Source organism: Toxorhynchites rutilus, chromosome 3 (assembly GCF_029784135.1).
Source record: "Toxorhynchites rutilus septentrionalis strain SRP chromosome 3, ASM2978413v1, whole genome shotgun sequence".
NCBI lineage: Eukaryota > Metazoa > Arthropoda > Insecta > Diptera > Culicidae > Toxorhynchites > Toxorhynchites rutilus.
The window spans coordinates 301,744,416-301,767,011 of NC_073746.1; the positions used below are offsets into that span (position 1 = coordinate 301,744,416).

At 39.4% G+C, this 22,596-nt stretch overlaps 1 protein-coding gene across 1 annotated transcript in view; it reads right to left on the reverse strand.

Annotated features, from left to right (window-relative positions):
- Window positions 1-2,303: 2,303 nt before the first annotated feature.
- Window positions 2,304-22,596, reverse strand: part of LOC129778553 (microtubule-associated protein futsch) — a 233,080-nt gene continuing 212,787 nt past the window's right edge. Inside the window, exon 7 of the mRNA XM_055785521.1 lies at window positions 2,304-7,597. Coding sequence (XP_055641496.1) covers window positions 7,428-7,597 — 170 coding nt within the window. The 3' untranslated portion in view covers window positions 2,304-7,427. The remainder of the gene's footprint in view (window positions 7,598-22,596) is intronic.

Consider the following 22,596-nt stretch of genomic DNA (forward strand, 5'->3'; position numbering starts at 1 on the left):
TGTAGGGTCATCTAACTCAAGCTGAGAACAACAAAATTTCATTAATTGGAAGATATCGACGAACGTTTATAATTTACTTGTTCTAGCTTATTGAATCTTCGTAGCATTTACATATATTTTCCAGTTGTCTACGTCTGAAACTTTTCTGGAAAATGATTGGAAAATTAGGGAATATCAGGGAATTTTACTTCGGATTTTGAGTCGAAACCCTGTCTTATTCTTCTTCACTAATATTTTTTGTCCATACCAATTTTTATCCTTTATTGATTTAATTAGGCTCAAGTGAATAAAGAGCCACCATCAAGCAATACATTTTAAAACTATTTGAATATATTATAACTACATAATTATTAACTTAAGTCTAATTAGCTAAAACTACAGTGCAATATAAAAAAAATATAATTTATTCGTTCGTTGCCTCGTCGGTATTATCCTTGTCTGGAACAGTGCCTGTGGTGGGTCGTAACAATTATATCGCCAGTTGATGTAGCAACGGTATCCTTTGGTAGTGAGTGCCTCCTTGTTATGTTAATAGCTCCTGTAATGATCTTATCTCAACGGGTACTAAGTTCTGCATGTGTAATAGGAAAGGAAGGGAGAATGGACAGTGGGAGTAGGAGATGTGACCTAAATAATAACACTAGCGCTTCTTAGGAAGACATATATGGGGAACATAAAATTAGGGTCGCGAGTAGCTAAGATATCGCGAACTGGCATGCGTGAGTGTATTCCTTGAGCCTCTAAATCGGCAACCATTTAAACTCTTTCATTGCAAAATTCATTACATGACCAAACAACGTGCTCGATGTCATGATATCCTTGACCACAATTGCATAAATTGTTAGTAGCAAGACCTATGCGGAAGAGATGCGCATTTAGCGCAGAATGATTGGACATCAATCTGGACATAGTTCTAATAAAATTTCTGTCAAGATCTAACCCTTTAAACCAGGCTTTTGTTGAAACTTTGGGGATAATAGAGTATAGCCATCTTCCAAGCTCATCTCTGTTCCATTGGTTTTGACAACTGGTGAGTGACTGCTGTCGGGAAATGGAGAAGAATTCCCGATACGCTATTTGTCTTTCAAAAACTGTGCCCTGCATACCACCCATCTTTGCGAGTGTATCCACACTCTCATTACCAGGAATAGAGCAATTGGAAGGAATCCAAATGAAAGTGATTCGAATACTTTTATCAACAAGAAAATTCAATGCATTCATAATTTCGATAAGAAAATATGATGCTATACCGAGTACTGTTATCTATTATTCATAGAAGCTCCGTATTTATTCATGAACAGATACACTAGACATCAAAATTCTTTCAGAAAAAGTGTAAACTATCACATGGATGAATAAAGTATTCAATATGATTCTTTGCTGTGGTGACTGAGAGCAGACATCCGACCGCATAGAGTTAAGTCACATGGATGATTTTTAATTCGTCCATATTTTGTACAGTCACACACAGATGGCACTAACCACTGGAAATATTTCATTCTCATTTGTGTTTTATTTCAAATTTGCGGCAATGAGCAGACAGCACAGAAAAGCGTTATAAAGATTTGGCTTATAATAAATCAAGAGCCGTCGGTCGCTCATAGGCATAGACCAGAGACTTCACATATTCCCACAAAAAGTCCAATAGTGTAAGGTCGCGAGATCTTGAGGGCCAACTCACGCGTCTATTCCACCAAAATTATCCTTCGCCACCTCTTAATAAGTCAATTGACCATGATTCAACCGGCCCATAAAGCGCCCTGTTTATGATGGATGATTATGTCTATAATAAAATAGAAAAAGAGCGCAATGAATTTCTGGAATTGAATCATGGATTTTGTTAAAAGTCTGCTGGTTTTCCGGACTTCATCGTTATCGAAACATTCTTCTTAGATAGTGCTAACCTTCCTAGAGAAACGCTTTTTCAACGTATTATTTGTGTAATTTTCAATCAGTACCTGGTTGACATTTATATGCCAAATAATACGTCATGATTGTATTCTGAATTTGAGAAAGAACGTGTGTGCCAGCGCAAGTTGCAAGAAGAAGTCCCACGGTCCGAACAGGAAGTCCTCGGTATGATATGTTTGACAGTAGTCACAATTCGGTCACGGGAGTCACCAATGTTTCCATTTTTGGTCTAGGTTCTACCTAAAAACAATCTGTATCTGTTACTTGAAGCATATTTTTTGTCGAGCAGCATCGATCATTTTGAGGAGTTAACTGTGGTCTTTTTAGATTGTGATATGAGCAGGATTGACGAGTAACGCCCCCCAAAACCTGAAAGTAAGAACAAAGCTCTGTTGGTTACACTTTTCAGTTTTGTAATTTTTATTGATTTTTCAATACATTTTTTATTTATTTGACCATACATCGTAATAATAGGTTATACTTTTTTTTGTTCAATTAAATTGATTTGTTTTATATGGAATTTGTTTTTTTGTTTCTATAGGATAATTATGTGAAGTTCTTCACTTTTGAAATGTGGATGACCATACAGATGCTAGACATACATTGCAGAACGGTGCATTTTGCATTGATTCCGTCTTTTTGTTTTCTCTTTCTTTTCGATCGATTGATTTCCTGTGCCTTCATTAAAACAGCGTGTGCGACTCGATTTCAGGAGTAGGAGTAATGTTGTGGTGCAGTAGTAGTTTGACGAATATCGGTTTTTGAATTGCGCCCTCACAAACAGAACCACCTTTTTTAATAGTGCCTCAATGGAAATCAATTCGCTTTCTGTGGCTTTTCTGCGCACCATGATGCAAATGGTGATGATTGAGTTGATCGACGAACTTTATCTTTGTATGCTTTAATTTTGATACAAATGGTAGTAAATCGCGCAGGGAATGCATTTTTGTCTAAATTTTTTTTTCATCAGCTAGATGCAGGCTTTTGGATTCTGGATAAAGGAATTCTGAACTGACGGAACATTCAATCAACTGACTAGATGAAGCTAAAATAGTTTTCATATGTTTTTTTTTGACTGCCAGTACTCATAATACAGCTTACACTTTCTAAATAGTTTATTTTTTGTTGGAATTTATCTTAGTACATGCAAAGGGTCATTCTATGTTTATTTTTTTTTCATTCAAAAAATGTTTTGCATATGTTTGGTTTGTTTTTTTTCTTCTTTAGTTTTCATTTAATATAATATCGTTATCGTTTTAGCTCTTCCTTGAAATCAGGCAAAAGATAAATTATTGCATAATATTTCTGCGCAAACTTAGTAAAATTGAGGATCTATCATATATCATATACGCTACGTTCTATACTAGGTTGGGAAGTAAAAAATGGGTATTCAGTATAATAAATAAGTATAAAATCATGTTCGTAAACAACGTCTCTTTCTCTCACAGTTCATTTTTGATCTCGCCTCCTTATTTTGGGTTCGGTTTCTCCTCGCTCTCATCACACAACAACATGCACTTATTTCTAATCGACACCGCTACACACTTTATTGATTCTTCCCTAGGAAAGGCATTTCCGGCAAAATTGTTTTTATTCCTTCTAGCACCAGACTACGCAAACGTGCTCCTCTTTCATTCCTTCCTTACTGGGGTTTGTGTCTGTTTCAGTTAGTTCTTTCGACTGTAACTCGTTTCTGAATCGGATGTAGAACAAGTTTTTTTTCGGATGACCTGTGAACCAACGCTAGGAAACATTCACGCTCCTAACTTTCCCTCATTTAAAGCACTCACATTGTAGTGGTAGGCCTGCATATACTCCAAGCACTCATCGATTCACAAAACTACAAATCATAACCAATATCATTAGCGCGCAGCATCGACGAATGCCCATTTCCCAGTTCAGAACGCTTCGATGCTTTCATGCTAGCAAAACAAAGTAAGCCCTGCGGGAGCTGCGTTTTCCCATCCCCCTAGCAAAAGCACATTTCCCCGCCTAAAACTGTGCCGAAAAGAAAACAGAAGCCCACTGAGAACCGAAAATTATCCGCCTACTGAGGTGAATACTGAAAGAGAAAGTCGTTTCAACTATTTTCGCAATTTCTCTTCAGGAGTTTTGTCTCCGACAAGCGCTCTTGCAACTTCAGCTGTGTGGTCAATTTCACTACTATAAAAGCTTAAAATCGTATATAAAAATCGTCCAATTTCTTCCCCTACAATCCCGTCTCTGTCCCTGTCCCCTGCGGTGACATGTTCGCTGACACTAGTGGTTAGTGATTTTTACTTGGTACATAACATTTTTTTTAAGTATTAGCTGGCATAAACATCACTAAGAATTTTGTTTCCAATTTCTAAATTTGCGTTTGCTCAATTTCATTCTGACTGCTGCGCGTGTCTTAGTTCGTGTACGTATTTAGTACTCATTCGAGAAGAGCTTTCGTCTTTACTGCCCAAATATGCATGGTAGACGTAACCACCAACACTTTCAGTTATGGGAAAACGCGTTTTTCTTGTTTTTAGCTGAATAATCATGACTGTGAACAATTTATATAAAATAATCTCTCCATCTAATAAATATTGACGGTCAAAAGTGGATGAAATAAAAACGTATTACGTCAGTTTATGCGAACAATGTGTTTGTTGAACAGCAATCTTGACGTAAAACTTGGTTACTATGTTGGTGTTCTTACCTCACTCATCTGATAAGGATCAATACGTAAAATTTTCTTCGACGGTTGATAGTCCAAGTGATTGCACGAAGGAAACGAATTTGGAAGAAAATTTCTATAATGTCCGGAAGAGCTGCCCTGGATTTTCTGCAGCCGTTATACTAGCTTCGAGGTAGAAACTGAGAGTAATACGGATCTGCCAACCGCGTTGCAAGACACGTGTCAACCTGCCGTTCCGATGCTCGATTCCTGGTGTGCCTTGTTCAAGTTCGAAGCGACCTGGCTCTTCCAGACGGATAGCGGAAAAAACACAAGCCTCAAGAAAAGAGGGACCCAAATCGAAGGCCCATTTTGAAGAACTTGCGATACGAATGGACGTGGGTGAAGATCCGAAATCAATTCTTGGTTTTGGTTAGATTGTGATGAATTTCATATCATATTATTTTTTTTGCAAAAGGATAATTGCACTAAATGAAACTTTCGCTCCGATGGGTGACGTTCGGAACGGTCCTGTTTGAGCATTCATGTGTAACGAAACAATTGCTGAATGGAGAGCAAGTCAATTCTCAATAATTCACAGTTGTTTTCGAATGAACACATCATGTTTTTCATGTTTGGCGTATGTATGACATGGTGAAAAGGTGAATTTTGGTCATGTTGGCGCTTACGTAAACCTTGCATATTTCGACAGTTCAAGCTTCTGGTTTTGTTAAGGAAAAATAAGTTAAACGAAAGCTTAGTGTTTGTGGAGGAAGGATTTGAAAAGTCGGATTTTTTTTTCTTAGAAACATTTACAAAAAAAGGGGGGTTTCCGAAGCAAGCTCTCGGCCTAACATGGTCACTACTTTTAGTGGATTTTTCACATAAACCCATAAACTGCAATGTCTCAGGGAGCCTTTTGTTTGTCGTTTTCATGTTAATAAGGAAAGATAAACGGAAAACACGGATGGAGCGAGAAAAATGGTATAAGATCCATCCCAACAGGGAGTATCATTAGGGAATGAAAATATAACTTTTAACAAGTTTTTCCTATCCGATATTTTAATCAACATACTTTTTTTGTTTACCTTAATATTAGTTTTTTTTTCTCATATATTATCAAATTTGATTCAATGAATATAAAGAAATTCATGTAATAATCATCGTCTCAACCCAACGCGCTCAAGGTAGCATTCTCATCGTGTTCCTTCGCGCCTTTCCCTTCCGTGTGTGTGTGTGTGTGTTTGTATATATAAAACTATACCATCTCGCTCGCTATCCGGTTCAGCTTTCAGGGTTATACGTCCCCACATCCCCAACATGTGAATAGATTTAACAATCATTCGTAATATATAAATATGCTTTTTTGTCTATATAGTTTTTTAATATTGAAATGCGCGCCCAATGCGTGCTAAATATTCCTCCCGACTAGGGGCCTTGCCTCCCTCCGCCCAATCGGCGGGCGGCAGCGCAATTTTTAATTAGTTTAATCTTCTTTTGAACAAGCGTTATTATTTGTTACTTTTTGTCGTCGTTACTTCTATTCAAAGTTCACCTAGTAAATGGTATTTTATATTGATTGGTTGTAAAAAGTTCTCCAAAATGGCATCGGCTTCGGCTGTCAACAATGGTGTCAACATGTTTTTAAAGTGCACTCTAAAATATGGTGTGTCTCGTGTGTGTGTGTGTGTGGATGTGAATGTGCATCTGCGTGTGTGTGTCTGTGTTTTGTTTTTATCTTCTTGTTATGGTGTGTATCTCAAAAATACTTTAGACGGAAGTTGCGCGCAATTTTGCCACCGCCCGCAGACGGGAAAGGGAGAACCGGACCCGAAGGATCGGGGGGAAAACGTTGAAAGCGTCCCGACGTGCGAAGGTGATTTTCTTCAATGTTTAGTATCTCAATTTTCCCTATCGCTTTCCAGATCGGTTGCAATCGATTGTGTGCGCGGTAAACACGTGTCCCTCAGTTCAATAACTACGACGCCACTTGGCAATGGAAAATGTCTGAATGTCGAGGAAGTGTATGCAAAGCAAAGGAACGTCGGGACCGCGTGTTTACCGACTTCGAGTTTCTAGAATCGCCGGAATTGTTTTGCTAGTTTTGATGGAAATAATACAAAATATCACAACTCTAGCTACCTTACCTAATGCAAAGTTTCGTCTTACCTACACTGGTTCCGGAACGAATAAGCATCTCTCTATCGGTTCTAGAAATGGTCGCCTAAATATCTCGGTCGATTAGTTGGAGCTGTGTTTTTTGGCTTGCAGTTGGCTGTAATTGCACATACAATCTCGAAGAAGATGATATTTGGTTGTCGACTGATTCATTCGCCTTTTTCAAAGGGTTTTGGTTTTCAATGTTATTACTGTTAAGCTCAATATTTCAATGTCTTTTCCTTGTTTAGGCTACGGTTTTCAATATCAATAATAATAGTAATAATATTCATAATACTACCTATCCTCTATCAGAGTAACGTCTGACTATAATGTTTGTGTTCTTTGTGTGTAAAAGATAATTTTTCTTATTGGTAGAAACAGAAATTGGGAATCGCTCCGTTGTTTAATGATTAATGGAGTACTGCAAAAACGCTCTTCCCAGCTACCAGAAAGAGTGTTCCTAGATCCCTAACGACCTATAAATCATACCACTATTTAGGGAGCCTAGTACAGGGATGGTTCGATTCTCCTGAATATACAGCCATGGAATGGGGGGGAAGGAACCAAGCATTTAGGGTAATACTACCTCGCTGGCGATCCCAGCAGCAGGAACAGCCACAGCAAGTGATGCCGAGGAAGTGGATGCGGACTGGGAGGACTGGGTGTGGATCGTGTGGATTTCATTGGAGAACGCTACAAAAATCCCCTTTGCCTAGAATTCGAGCCGGTAGGCCGAGCACGACGTCTCGTGATCCTGCAGGTTGATTGTGCAGCGGGCGGCCGAAGGTGACAGGTCGATGTGGTACTTCGCCAGCAGGTCCTCATTCTCCGAAACCCAGTAGCCGAGCACGTCCGTGTCGTATGTTGGAATGATAGTCACCTCTGGAAGGGAAAGGAATGATTGAATTGTCAGTAAATGATGCACACAAGGGTTTACACAAGGTGTTATTTGACGAAGGACTACGTCTTCGACTTTGATATAGGGAGTACCTCTACGAAAATAAAAAATAGGCATAAAACGAAAATTTGGGAGACCACAAATGCATATTATGCAAAATTGTTATCCAGTAATTTTACGAAATAAATATTTACTGGGAAAAAAACTCAGATTCCGCTCAAACCTTATTTTTGAAAATATGCAACTTTTGAACCGTTTAACCGATGTGCGATTTCTTTTAATTTCTTTGATGTTCTTTAAAAACATATTTTCTTCTTCATATTTTAAAGTCTTCGATATCCAAGAATATACTCTAGAACGTACTTTTCGAAAATCTCGTTATTTACAGAATTATAGCCGTTTTAGTGATGCGGTATCTTATCTATTACGGACTTGAGCATGAGCATGGGTAGATTGTACCTTTCGTAGCTACTCTCCGTGATTGAACCAGTGAAAATTGCACAAAGAACATACTGAATGACGCTTGAAAGTAGCAAATTTTCGTCATTTCTCATTTCCATTGTGCAAGTTTCGATGATTCGAGCTTGATCAGTCAATAAAATAGCCGGCCACGTTATTACAGTCACCAGGGGAAGATAAGGAATGTTAGTATGATATTCGCGGCCAGACGGGTTGCCTCTACAGTGTGGTTTCCTTGCGATTACCATGGAAAGATTAGTACAACGTGTCCACACATAACAATTTCGTCGATTTTACGACAGTAGAGTTGATCGAAAAAAAATCTGACATATCATGTACAAGAACGAGGACATCTCCTGGGATGAACTAGCTCGACTGATCGGACAACTGATTAATGCATCAGAAGCAAATATGTGAGAGCAACACTCCAAAGAGAACAACTTCAGTCTTCCACCAAGGGCCATCGTGAAAGACAACAAATTAGAGGTGGTCGATGAGTACATATATTTAGGACTAATAGTCATCGCCGACAACAACATCAACAAGGAGATCCAGAGACGTATTCAATCTGCAAATCGTGTCTTTTTTATTCGGAAAATGCTGAGATGGAACGAACTGCGCTGCTGCACGAAATTAAATCTGTACTAAACATTGTTTTGACGGGATATCGTCTACAATTTTGAGACGCCCACACGGCTCGCTGAGAACTTGAGCGCATTTGGAGTTTTCGAACGTAAAGTGTTGTGGACTAGGTATGGTGAAGTACAGACAGAAGGCGAAAAACGGCGCAACTGCATGCACCATGAATTGTACGCGTTCTGTGGTTCGATCCCAGATCAAGTGAAACATAGGAGCAAAAGTGTTCATAGTTTGTGATCGATATTTGAGTGGAAAGGAGAAAATTTGGTGCGAGTTGGCAGGCCGGTTCAATCGTAAAATGAGGACGGAACCAAATAAACGAAAAGCGCTGATAGCACTTCACGATTCTCTTCATCAGTAATTTGTTGTATAAGAACTCAAAAATGCTGACATATACGTCATACATGAAACAAATGCAGGAGATATTTGTTTAACGAGAAGGTAAAGTCGCGTTGACGACATTGAACTTTCTATCGCGAGTTTGGGAAGCGACAATGACTATGAAGGATTTTCAGATGGAATAAACACACTTTCAAAATAAAAGTTAGGAATGAAAAAGAAGGGTGGGTAATGTCGGGGACATAACCGGAGTGACGTAGGACTATACAAAGGGGACAGCTTTTGTTAAATATATATTTTAAATATATTGTTTTATTTTCTTCTCCTACGTGAATACCTACACCTTAAAAATGGATTAGTTTACTGTTTACTCTTCATGAATATGTTGATGGTTCTGAAAAGAACCTTTGGTGTTGTGTTTTTTTTATTACTCGATATTCCCATCTTGTTCGGTTAAACCTTCCTGTTTAGCTATTGCGTTTGCCACTCGCCACAGCTTTCACAGTTGGAATATTTCTTCCCATCCAGCTTGTGACATGTTGTTCAGTAAATTACATTTGATGCGACGTGCCGAAGAAACACTTTGCCACTCACTGAAACTAATTGTTGCCTTGATGAGCGCCGAACCGAAGCTGCTCTGTTCTTGATGCGGGTTTTCTGATTGTCATGAGCAGCTTTGCAAGCCAACTCGAGCACTCCGACGGCCGAAACTCTATAATCGCTGTTAGGTATACTGGTGCTCCGGCATCAATCCGTTCGGCCTAGTTACCCTTGCGGAGCAATCAGTGAATGCGACCAACAGGGATCTGGAGACCTGCACGGTTCGAGTGAGACTTTGCCTTTCCCTTAACTTGTCCTCCTTTGTTACGTCCACGATGCCGATGCCGTACAACCACACGGGTTTACGGTTTGAAAGAAAATAAGATATTTTTTTGGGGTCCGCGTGTTTTATACTCTAGCGGTGCACACTCACAGGATAGAGACAAATCGGCAGACTCAGCCAGAGGGGCGAGTCCAACGAGACGAACGAATGAGCGTTAAAAGGGAGCGATGGCAAAAAACTACATTCATTACGATTTGTTCGCTCGTTGGGTTCACATGCAGGCTAAAAAGGGTCCTTTTCAGGATCACAAAATTATCTTCAATCTAAAGAGTTTATTGTTTTGTTATCACTCGATATCCCCATCTTGTTCGGCTAAACCTTGCTGTTTAGCGATTGCATTTGCCACTCGCCACAGCTTTCACAGTTGGAAAATTTCTTCCCATCCAGCTTGTGACATATTTTACAGTAAATTACATTCAATGGCACGTCGCATTACCACCACTCAGTATCGGATTGGAGGTAATTTTAACCTGTAATTGAACATTTGCGATGACAGTGGTACAGTGTCGACCTTCAATGTGGGGTCATAATTTGGACCCCGAACTCTATGTTTACAAAAATGTCCAACTAAATATGTCGCATTACTGGTCCGTCCAATTAGCTAAATGTCGAGATAAGTGTAAATTACTGTACTTTCAATCTAGAAGCAATTTAAGAATTGGTGAAAATCAATAAGCTCAGAACAACTGCCAAATTCACATACTCATCATATCCTGACAAACAAATTATGAAAAAATCAATTTGTGTTTTATTATTATTTTGGATATTGTTTTAGAGAGCATTGAACTGTATTTCCTAAACTCTTTTTTGGAAGGTTTAATGGCCCTGAAAAGCGCCTTGTTTTATGGAATGGTTCCAATTTAGAAAACTTAGTACTCGTGGTTTTGAAAAAAAAACCATTTCGAACGCCCTCGATGCCGCCTTGTTCTGGATTTGCCACCAAAGCAGTTTGTATAAAGAACAAACTTTTTTCTTCTGCTACCTGATGCCGTTTTGCGATTGCGTTTGCCACTCGCCACTCGCTGCAACTGCCTGTTGTCTTGATGTCTACCGAACCGAATGTGTTCTGTTCCGAATGCGGGTTTTCTTATCGTCGCGAGCAGCTTTACCAGCTAACTCGATCACTTCGGCGACCGAAACTATATAACGCCGGCTAGGTGGACTGGTGCACTGGTACTAACGCGCTCGGCCTAGCTACTCTTGCGGGGAACTCCAGATCAACACGGTTCGAGCGGGATTTTGCCTTTCCCTTAACTTTTCCTCCTTTACCATGTCCGGACATGGCTGCTTGGGTTGGTTTGTTGATGTGTTGTGATGCGAACCGATGTGGTGTACGGTTTGAACGAGAATGATTGTTACGGCAGCGGAGCGAGGATTTTTAAGCTGACTGGCTGGCTCGAGAATTACGCATGTGTGAGACTGCGACCAATGTTTCGTTCATTTTTTTCTTTTTCTTTTCCAATCGTGGTTCATTCTATTTCGCTGCTGCTCTGGTTGCCCGTTTTGGTCGGTTCGATTTGAGGAGCACAAAATGGACCAATCAAAAATGGGCACAAAGTGCATTTTGACAATGCTTGATATTTCACAATTATTCAATTATTTATCTCAAGAAAAATGAAATGTTATTCGTTATGATAGATGCGTAGATATATTTCCTATCAATTGATGCAAAAACCTTTGCGATCTATTGAGAAATGCTCGAGTTATAAGCGTTCCAAATCTTGCATTTTTTCCTACTTGTTCAGTGCCTAGATTTCCATTTCACCCCCTATATCTTCCGGTTAGACGTAGTCCTACGTCAAAAAAACTTTTCTACGTCGAAAATGCGGTCGTGTCCTTGATACAATTCCTTACAATTTTCGTGTAACAAACGGAAAGTGAGTCTTTATGTTTCGACAATTATTGAGACTGACTGGAATTATTCTCTGAATCTTCGGTAAATCCTACAAGTCCAAGAGTTCCCCGGCAAATGAACGGTGTAGATGGAATGATTCTAACAATATTTTCAAAATTTTTTGTGCTACTATATTATCAACCCCCTGCCAAGAAAACACGCATAGCTTCTTTGTTTCAATTGGAAAAGATGTGTTGTTGGCCAATATGAGTAATCATATAACTTACTGATATGATCAGAGATGCCAACCTTCTTGATTTTTCAAAATTTCCCAGACTTTTTGGCACTTTCCTGAGATCCTGACAAACGCTCAATTTTGCCTGATTTTTGTACATTTTACTTTATCAGAATAAAATTATCTGTAGCAAATAAACTGGGACCCCTTCCAAAGTTTTCCTAGCTAAATTTAGGAATGTCATAATAGCGCATCGCGTTATCGTAGGTGTATCCGCGATGTTATTTAATTACTTAAAACACGTATTCCTGACTTTTTTTAATCATTTTTCCATACATTTCCAAAAATTTTACTGAAGCTGTTCATTATAATATAAAATTATCTTCAGGCACAATTTTCGTATACATTTTTTTTCACTGCCGGTGTTTTTCATTGACATAGAATACTGGATTGATACGGAAAAGTTAATTTTCCTTCACAATTTTTATTTTAAAAGCGTATTCATTCCGCCTGAAAATCAATTATTGCCTGTAAGCTCGTAAAACGAAGCTCAATGCCGTCGACGCGAATTGAAGACGTAGTCCTATTGTAATCATTCTTTTTTATACAGGGTTTACCATTTCGGGCTTCCGAAAGTATACAGCCCTGCGCTGACAACCGTTTTACATAGCTGTCAACCAAAGCGTCATATCGTTAGTTGAATGTCTGCCATTTTACAATATGGATCGCATCGCACAACGTGTTAATTTTGTTAAATTTTACTATAAAAATGATTAAAAACCAGCAAATGTTTTTCGAGCATTACGGACGGATTTTGGTCGTCATGGACGGCCTACAGAGCACACAATCGCTAATGTAGTGCGTAAATTCGAACAACCTGGATACCGCTACGGAAACCTGTGCATCATCGTAATGTGCGTTCGGCCGAAAATATTGCTGCTGTTGCTGCCAGTGTGGAGGATGACCCGAATGTTTCGATTCCACGGCGTGCTCAGCAATTGTGCTTGTCAAACACATCATTGTGGCGAATTTTGCATTTTAACTTGCACCTACATCCATATAAAGTCCAACTGGTACAAAAATTAGAGCGTGGTGACCATGGAATGCGTCGGGCATACGTCGATTGGGTGAACGAACAACAACAGCAAAATGCTGAATTTTCGCATCAAATTTTCTTCAGCGATGAGGCACATTTCGAGCTCGATGGATATATGAACACTCAAAATTTTCGTATATGGGGCTCAGAAAATCCACACGTGATTGTTGAGAGGCCATTGCATCCGCCAAAAGTCAATGTTTGGTGCGCATTATGGTCTGGTGGAGTCATCGGGCCGTATTTCTTTGAAAATGAGGACGGCGAGACGGTAACTGTGAATGGTGAGCGCTATGGCCGCATGTTAACCGATTTTTTTTACCACAAATTGAAGATATGGATACGGATGACATGTGGTTTCAGCAGGTCGACGCCACGTGGCACACAACACGACCGAACATGGCCATATTGCGAACGAAATTTGAGGGACGCATAATTTCGCGTTTTGGTGATGCCAATTGGCTCCAGATCATGCGATTTGAACCCGCTAGACTTTTTTTGTGGGGTTATGCGAAAGACCGTGTCTATGCAAACTCTCCGCAAACTCTTGAACATTTGAAAGACAACATTCGTGAAGTTATGACCGAGATACCGCCCCATATGTACCGACAAGTCATCGAAAATTACCTGTTCCGGATCAAGGTGTGCGAGGAAGCCCTAGGTGGACATTTGAAACACATAATGGCATAAACCAAACTTTAATTTGAAATAAAAGTTTCGTCGAAATTCGAATTCTAAGTGTGTTTTATTTCAATTTACTTTCGGAATTTAAAGTGGAAAACCCTGTACATTTCATCATATTTCCACAAAAACTCGTCATTATGAAAAAAGTTAAGTATCAGTATCACATTTTGCGGAAAAGCTGTTCAATTATTACGGAGAGCAAATATTTGATAAGGAAAAGTAAATTGCATTTGTTCCACCTGAAAATGTGTTATTCTTCAATTTACAATGACATAATTAGAAGTTCAATGCCATCAAACTGAATTGAATGAATAAACATTTAGGATAGTGTTGCGAGGTATTTTTTCTCTAAATCCAGAATTTTACTTCAAGGACGACAGACGACGACATCTGGATGATTTTATATGTATAATATATGAGTACATATGCTTCAAAGATCATATGAGAAGATGTAGTATTTCTTATACGTATACAAAACTTGGAAAAAAAAAGTTCCCGTAAATTTCGCAATTGATCTCGAAACCGAATTCACTCATTATTCTCCAACCTTCAGGTAGGGACGCTGCGTTAAAAAAAATTCATGATTTGCGGCACAGTCGCCTCCGAAATTATTTTTATTGCAGTTTTGATTTTTATTGTCGTCGTTATACTGTCACAAATCACAATACGAGGTCTGTTCGAAAATTATCGCGACTTTCGTATTTACGCGGGTTACGTATATTCGATTCTAGATTTTTTTTGTGGCATTATGTTGGTACTCATGTACTCTCACTTATGCTAACAAGTACGGCTATTTTGAATGTTGTTCAAAATACAAAATGTCTAAAAAAGGACACATTACCTGCTGTGAGCGGAAGTTTGATTAAGTATGAAAGAAAATAATAAAAGTAATAAACCAAAGATTAAAAATAAACTACAACAATGAAATGAATATTAGGAATATTATACTATTGGAAGACAAAGAATATGATAGTAAGCAGATATCTCCCGAGGGCAAGGATTTTGACTCTATGAACAGTAAATATCTTAAACAGTCGAAAAACTAAACATGTTCTAGAAGGATAGAATTGTAAAGTTGCGTGAAAGAACGATTGCGGAACAAATCGGTGCATATAAAATCGAATACACGTATGTCTGTCCATGAAGATGATGCATTTGTTTTCCCCAAAAAATGCAACGAACCTTCCGGACAATCCAATATGAGCTATCCTGATTTCTTCCCGATTTTTACTGATGATTGTTAGACGGTCCGGGACAAAATGAAACGGTTGAATTGATTCAACTGAACACAACTAAATAGCGGCGATCGTCATTTCGCATGCGAAATGAAATGTTCTGACGATTATAATGAATGAAAGCTTCTGCTTTTCGAATTGAAACAAGCAGAGAGAGCAGAAATGAATGAAACGGTTGGATCGATGTTTCAGTATGCGTAGGGGAATTCAGGGTAAAACCGACACCCTCTGATTTCTCCAGTAGAAGAATTTTTTTTGCATATTTTTCGATGCTGTTGCATTCAAAATACGTGATTTGATTGCTCCTACGGTTTTCTTACATCGATGTTAATAAATGCACACAAAAAAAAACTATAGGGTAGATAGGGGCAATATGGTCCCCCTAAGAACGAAACGTTCTAAATCATGTAGGAACATTTATAAATAATGGGATAGCCAACCCTGCACGGGCAAGTATGCTAGACATATCACTTTGCTCTTCTTCATTATCCCTGGATTGCACGTGGAAGGTAATCCAAGATCCCCACGGTAGTGATCACCTGCCAATAATTTTATCGATCGCCAATGATTCGTGAGTCAGTCGATATTGCGTATGACCTCACGAAAAATATTGACTGGAGAAAATTTGCAGAAATAATATCTGAAGCACTTGTTTCAATGCATGAACTTCCTCCACTTGAAGAGTATAACTTTATATCGAGTTTGATTTACGAAAGCGCACTTCAAGCTCAAAAGAAACGTGTTCCTGCTACCACTTTCCGACGTCGTCCTCCATCACTTTGGTGGGACAAGGAGTGTTCAAAGGTCTACCTTGAAAAATCATCCGCTTTCAAAAAATTCAGGAAAACTGGATTAGTGGAATGGTTTCGAAAGTACCAAGCTCTAGAAGCCAAACTAAAAGGTCTGATTAAAGCAAAAAAGCGTGGATATTGGCGGAAGTTCGTCAATGGTTTGTCAAGGGAGACAGCTATGAGCACTCTTTGGAATACGGCTAGGAGAATGCGTGGCTGGAACCATACAAATGAAAGTGAGGAATACTCTGACCGTTGGATTTTCAAATTTGCAAGAAAGGTTTGTCCCGATTCCGTTCCTGCACAAAACGTCGTACGCGACATTCCGCTCCAAGGCGATTATGAGAATTTTTCGATGGTAGAATTCTCAATTGCACTTCTCTCATGTAACAATTCAGCTCCGGGGTCGGACAAGATTAAATTCAACTTATTGAAGAATCTTCCCGACTTGGCAAAACAGCGTTTGCTGAACTTGTTCAACAAGTTTCTGGAGCTGAATATAGTCCCGCATGACTGGAGACAAGTGAGAGTGATAGCCATACGGAAACCCAACAAGCCGGCTTGCGATCACAACTCGTATAGGCCGATTGCAATGTTATCCTGTATTCGTAAATTGTTAGAGAAAATGATTCTACTTCGTTTGGACAAGTGGATCGAAACGAACAATTTGCTGTCAAATACGCAGTTTGGCTTCCGCCGAGGTAGAGGGACAAATGATTGTCTCGCGCTGCTATCTTCTGAAATCCAAATCGCATTTGCTCGCAAAGAACAAATGGCTTCCGTTTTTCTCGATATCAAAGGGGCATTTGATTCAGTTTCCATGGAAATTCTCTCAGAGAAACTTCATAATCGTGGACTTTCGCCAATTCTGAATAATTTTCTGTACAATTTACTCTCAGAAAAGCACATGTTTTTCAATCATGGCAGCTTGAAATCTTCTCGATACAGTTTTATGGGTCTGCCACAAGGCTCCTGCCTAAGCCCCCTCTTGTACAGTTTTTACGTCAATGATATAGATGATTGTCTAACTAGAGATTGCACGTTGAGACAACTTGCAGACGATGGAGTTATTTCCATCACGGGTACTAATCCCGCCGTTCTGCAAAAATCCTTGCAAGATACCCTGAACAATCTGTTCACGTGGGCCCTCAAGCTGGGTATCGAATTCTCTACGGAGAAAACCGAAATGGTCGTTTTTTCTAGGAAGCACGAACCCGCCCAATTCCAGCTTCACCTATCCGGCAAAACGATCCAACACTCTATGTTTTTCAAATACCTGGGTGTATATTTTGATTCTAAGTGTACCTGGGGGAGACACATTGCGTATTTGAAACAGAAATGCCAGCAAAGAATCAATTTTCTCCAAACAATAAACGGAACATGGTGGGGTGCCCATCCAGGAGACCTCATTCAGTTGTACAAAACAACGATATTGTCAGTGTTAGTATATGGCAGTTTTTGCTTCCGATCAGCTGCCAGGATTCATATTCTCAAGCTGGAGAGGATACAATATCGTTGCTTGCGTATAGCCATGGGGTGTTTGCATTCGACACATACGATGAGTCTCGAAGTTTTGGCAGGAGTACCTCCCCTTACTCTTCGGTTCACAGAATTATCCTACAGATTTCTCATCCGTTGCAAGATCATGAATCCATTGGTGATTGATAACTTCGAAAATCTACTCCAACTGACTCCTCAGTCAAGTTTTATGTCTTTATACCATGAGTACTTTACCCATGGAGTGAACCCTTCACCGGGCATCTCCAACCAAGTTTGCTTCCCATACTTTTGCAATTCCTCTGTCAATTTTGATCTGTCCATGCGACAAAAGATCCATGGAATCCCAGATTATCTACGCTCCGATTATATTCCGGAGATATTTTCGGCAGAATATGGGAAAGTTAGATCTGATAAAATGTTCTTTACTGACGGTTCATGCATAAACGGGTCCACTGGCTTCGGCATCTTCAATGAAAATTCCAGTGCCTCTTTCAAACTCAAAGATCCTTGTTCCGTGTATGTCGCAGAAATGGGTGCGATATACTATGCTCTAGGGATCATTGAAACACTGCCCATCGACCATTATTTTATTTTTTCAGACAGTCTCAGCTCAATAGAGGCAATCCGCTCAATGAAAGTTGATAAACGCCCATCTTATTTCCTAACAAGAATAAGACATCTATTGAGTGTTTTGGGTCGAAAAATTATTCAAGATTACCTTAGCATGGGTTCCCTCTCATTGCTCGATTCCGGGGAATGAGAAAGCGGACTCGCTAGCTAAGGTGGGCGCTTCAGAAGGCACACTTTTTGAAAGGCAATTTGCTTATAACGATTTTTTTCACATTCCTCGTCAGGACACACTCGTTAGTTGGCAGCGCATGTGGAGTGAAGATGAGTTCGGTCGTTGGTTACACACGATTATCCCTAAGGTTTCGACGAAAGCTTGGTTTAAGGGATTGAATGTTGGTCGTGATTTCATCCGCGTAATATCTCGGATTATGTCCAATCACTACAACCTAAACGCGCATCTCTATCGCATTGGGCTCGCAGCAAACAATCTTTGTGATTGTGGCGATGGCTACCACGACATCGAGCATGTTGTCTGGTCGTGTATCCGGTTCCATGCTGCTCGCTCTCAGCTCTCTAGAGCACTGAGAGCAAAAGGCAGACAATTGGATATCCCCGTCCGGGATATCTTAGGTAGCCGTGATCCTGATCTTCTGCTTCATCTATACCTGTTCCTCAGAAACGCCGATGTCAACGTTTAATGATGTTTCCTTCGTTGTGTCCCTGTTTCGTATCCCTCCTATCCGATCTATAAACTTTTACTTAGTCGCGGCAATACATACACACACTCTTTACAGATACACGGGCCAAAGGTTGTGCAGTCCACTGATGATTCAACAAAAGCCAAAGGTTGTACCGCTCATGACAACTCTACACGAGCTGATGATTGCGCCGGCTAGTGACCATTCTATCCTGGATTCCTCGAGTCGAGAAAGACGCACCACGCTAGATATGGGGTACAGACTAGGGGGGCGTTGCTGATTAATGGTCAGCTGCATCCCAATAGGAAGTATCCCGTGTCGGGCACAGGTACAGATCATTGAAGACAGCAACATCACAATTACGAAAACACTTGTAATACTAACCTCGAGCCAACCGCGAGTAATCGGTTACATATTACTAACATAGTTATAAGGCAAACATTGTCGAAATATTGAACTTTCGGCCCCGTCAGGTTGACGCCATATGAGCCTTAATATATATATTTTGGAAAAAATTTATAAATAATGCTACATGTTAAAACCTCACGATTTGAAACCTTATTGATCGATGTACATTATATGAATATGCTTTAAAAAAGATTTATGTGGAAAATTTACACTTTTAAAAATGTATTCCATTTCCGTCGATCGAGAGCACTACGGGGCGAAATGGGTCACCATGCGGGGCAATATGACCATGTTAGTTGATTTAATTTTTTAAGCATGTTTTCGTTAGAAAATAATGTAACAAGTTCGTAAAAGGAAGGTTTATTTTATTTTGCAACTATCTCGTATATTTCATTCGATTTCAGTCAGTTTGCGTGTACAAAAAATACAATGTGATCAAAGTGATTGGACTGCAATTTTACGTTACTCAAAGCAGGAACAGAGAACATCTGTGCAGTCATGTGCCGACGAGTGGCATCGATATCGTGTTTTTTCTTGTATTATAGAGGCTTCAAACTCTCAAGTTACTCGCCTCTAGCCTCGAAAAAAACAATTAGAAGATCAAAAATAACTCTTTCGTACTCTTCAAGTAAGGCAATTCGATAATCTGAGCTCACAACCTTAAGTTGTATTCAAAGTATTCAAAGAAAATATGAAAAAGTTGCTGTAAACTGTAGTTCAGTAGTTTCATTTCATTCTTTGATTTCTTATGGTTTTCAAGCTGAACGGTTTTTGTAAAAAATTAGGAAAAAAACATGAACCTTTTTCTAAAAGCGGTTTAGTTTTTTTAGATTTCAAATACTCAAAGCTTAAATGCATAAACAGCTAAATTTCTTACACCTACTGCAATCTGAGATGGTGCTGTTAAATCTTAAGACGTTAATACATCGAATGAAATATATTGTACCAACTCTTCAGAATAAAGTTTCTGAGCTAAAAAAAAAGTCTTCAAATGCGAAATACGCTCATTCTCACGTAACGGACAGATCATGTGTTTCGCTGATAGTGTGGATATAATTCAGGAGTGTATATTCTGCGCTCTACAAGTCTGTAATTTCCATAAGACTTCGTTCTAAAGGGCATCACGATCATATTTTGTTCAACTTAAACTTTTAATCGTGCACTTAGAAATCCTGAACAACCCTGATTTTGTGGGTATTTGCGTGTGGAATTATGTCTCTATTTTGACATTTGCTCTTCAGTGAAAAAAATGGAATCCAAGCGAGAAGTGCATTGAAATTTTGCTAACACATCGCGAGAATCGGAACTCACACGTCGAGTTAGCGAATTCGTTAAAAGTGGCAAAATGAACCAACGTAAGAAAAGTGGGTACTTACGCATTACCGTCACCGGATCCGTAATACATTATTCAGCAGTTTTATCGTTCTCACTGGCATTCAGATGATTTTTTGTATTCTTATCGCCTTGTTGTTTGCAGTGTTTTGTCATTTTTTAGTGTCATGAAAATTTGGGATTCGCGGTATAAACGCCACCGGAGCGCAATTTTCATTATGATTTTTTCCGTAATGAAATTTATTCTGAAGGCAATGTAATGGGGACAAAGACGCCATCGAACGAGGATAAGAAACCGAGGCGGTCCCAAGCCGACGAGGTGATGCAATCCGAGTCGGGCGCCGATCTGCCGTCGGAAGCGGCTACTCGGTTAGTTTATAACATAGGAAACGATCCTTTAGTTAGGTTCGGCATACATTTGCCTGGTTTGTCCGGTTATGTTTGGCTTTGAAATATATCATTCACATTTCAATGCAACAATCCACCGGACAAACGTAATGCATCAGACAAAGGATCGTCTTCTATGTTTGGAATTAAACTGGCAATCGGTGGAACACAGATTTGCTTGCGAAAAGCCGCCACATCCAGCGGCGGTTCGGCGGCAACTCGGATAGCGGATACGCAGTTTCATAGCACTGAAAAATGACAAAACACTGTATACAACAAGGCAACAACAATACAAAAGATATCTGAATGCCAGTGCGAACAATAAAAATGCTATCTATTGTATATCGAATCCTGAGCCAACGGGCTGCCGCAAAATAGTTTAATTGTTCTCACCATTACATCTGTAAAACATTGACAAGAGTCCCGGAAAACACTGAGAAACAGATTTCAACGCCGAAGTCCCAATGGCGCTAGTTGATAAAAATTATTCTGGGAAATGTTCTGTTTTGGATGACGAAAGTTACTTCCATTGAAGACGCACATTCCCAGAGACGATCGATACTTCATAGTATAGTCATAAATACTGTTACATGAATACACCCATACCTCGCTATACGGCCGCTCTTTATACGGCATTTCGCTATAACGACCCTCTTCAATTCAGGCACGTTTTCGATTTTCGTTTTCGTTTTCGAAGCGAGGTATGGGTTTAAACGTATTCTACACGCAAACAGTAATAGACGTATCTAATCCTTCTCTTCAGGCATTTGACAGTTGTTACTTTTACTTCATTATTGTGCAATAAATTTTTAGTATCAGTTGTTTACAATCATGTGGAGACACGCCGAGAATATTGTGATAGTTGGGCTCGAAAAATGTGGCATGGATAATGGTGATATCTATCGCACTTTGCAACCACTTGGAATCATCCGCAATTTCGTATATCGTGCTGGTTAGAGGCTATGGTTTGTTCTACTCGTCCCCCGTCGCTGAAGTACGGCCTTACCCGTGCAGCGAACATTTTGTGTAATATTATAGCTGAATAAAACTATGAATGCAATTTTATAAAAAGATAATTTGATGGCCAATATGATTTGTGGTCAATATTCCGTATACCAGAATTTTTGACTATATTAGGTATTTCATACTATTTTCAGAAAGTGATGCAGTACATTGCCATTTCCTAGAGAGGTATTTCTAAGCTATGGTTAAAGCCCTTTGGTTTGGCTTTCAATCAAGATGTGTACCAGAACCAATGTTTGATGAAAATTTTGATCCCGTTTAAAAAAAAACATGCAGATGGACAACACTTCTTTTGGCCGGATAAAGCATTGCCCCCAAAAAACACACCCATTCGATCCCATTTGTACCCAAAAACCGCAAGCAGACAAATATGTCTATATATATGTGTCGCCCAACGTTTTTTCGGGTTTTGAGCTCTTTGGTGTACAAACTGAAGTGTAACTGAAGAGCCATGAATTGCAAACTGTTGATTGGTAGAATCAAGAGATACATTCGCAAATTTGACATGAAAGCCGTACCACGCTTCTGTTCCGATATTAAACGGAAGCTTCGCCGAACAGCCGATTACTGGCCCTTTTCAAATGTTTACTTTTTTTTAAATAATGGACAATGTTGCTTTAATTTCAATAAATCAGATCTTCTTCAAGCATCTTTTCCTTTTTTAACAGCTTGAAGAAGAATTTGCAAAAATTTAGTTGCCATCCGTTATCAACTACAGGATCTTTCAGATTAAACGCTCACGCAAAAAAATCGAATAGCTCCTTATATTTTTTTTCCGCTCCATCGATGGTAACACTGCATTCTCCACTTCGGGAGGTTAATATTCGGCTACTCGTTCAGTCTGATCGGATGGCTTTTAGTGTCAATTTACAA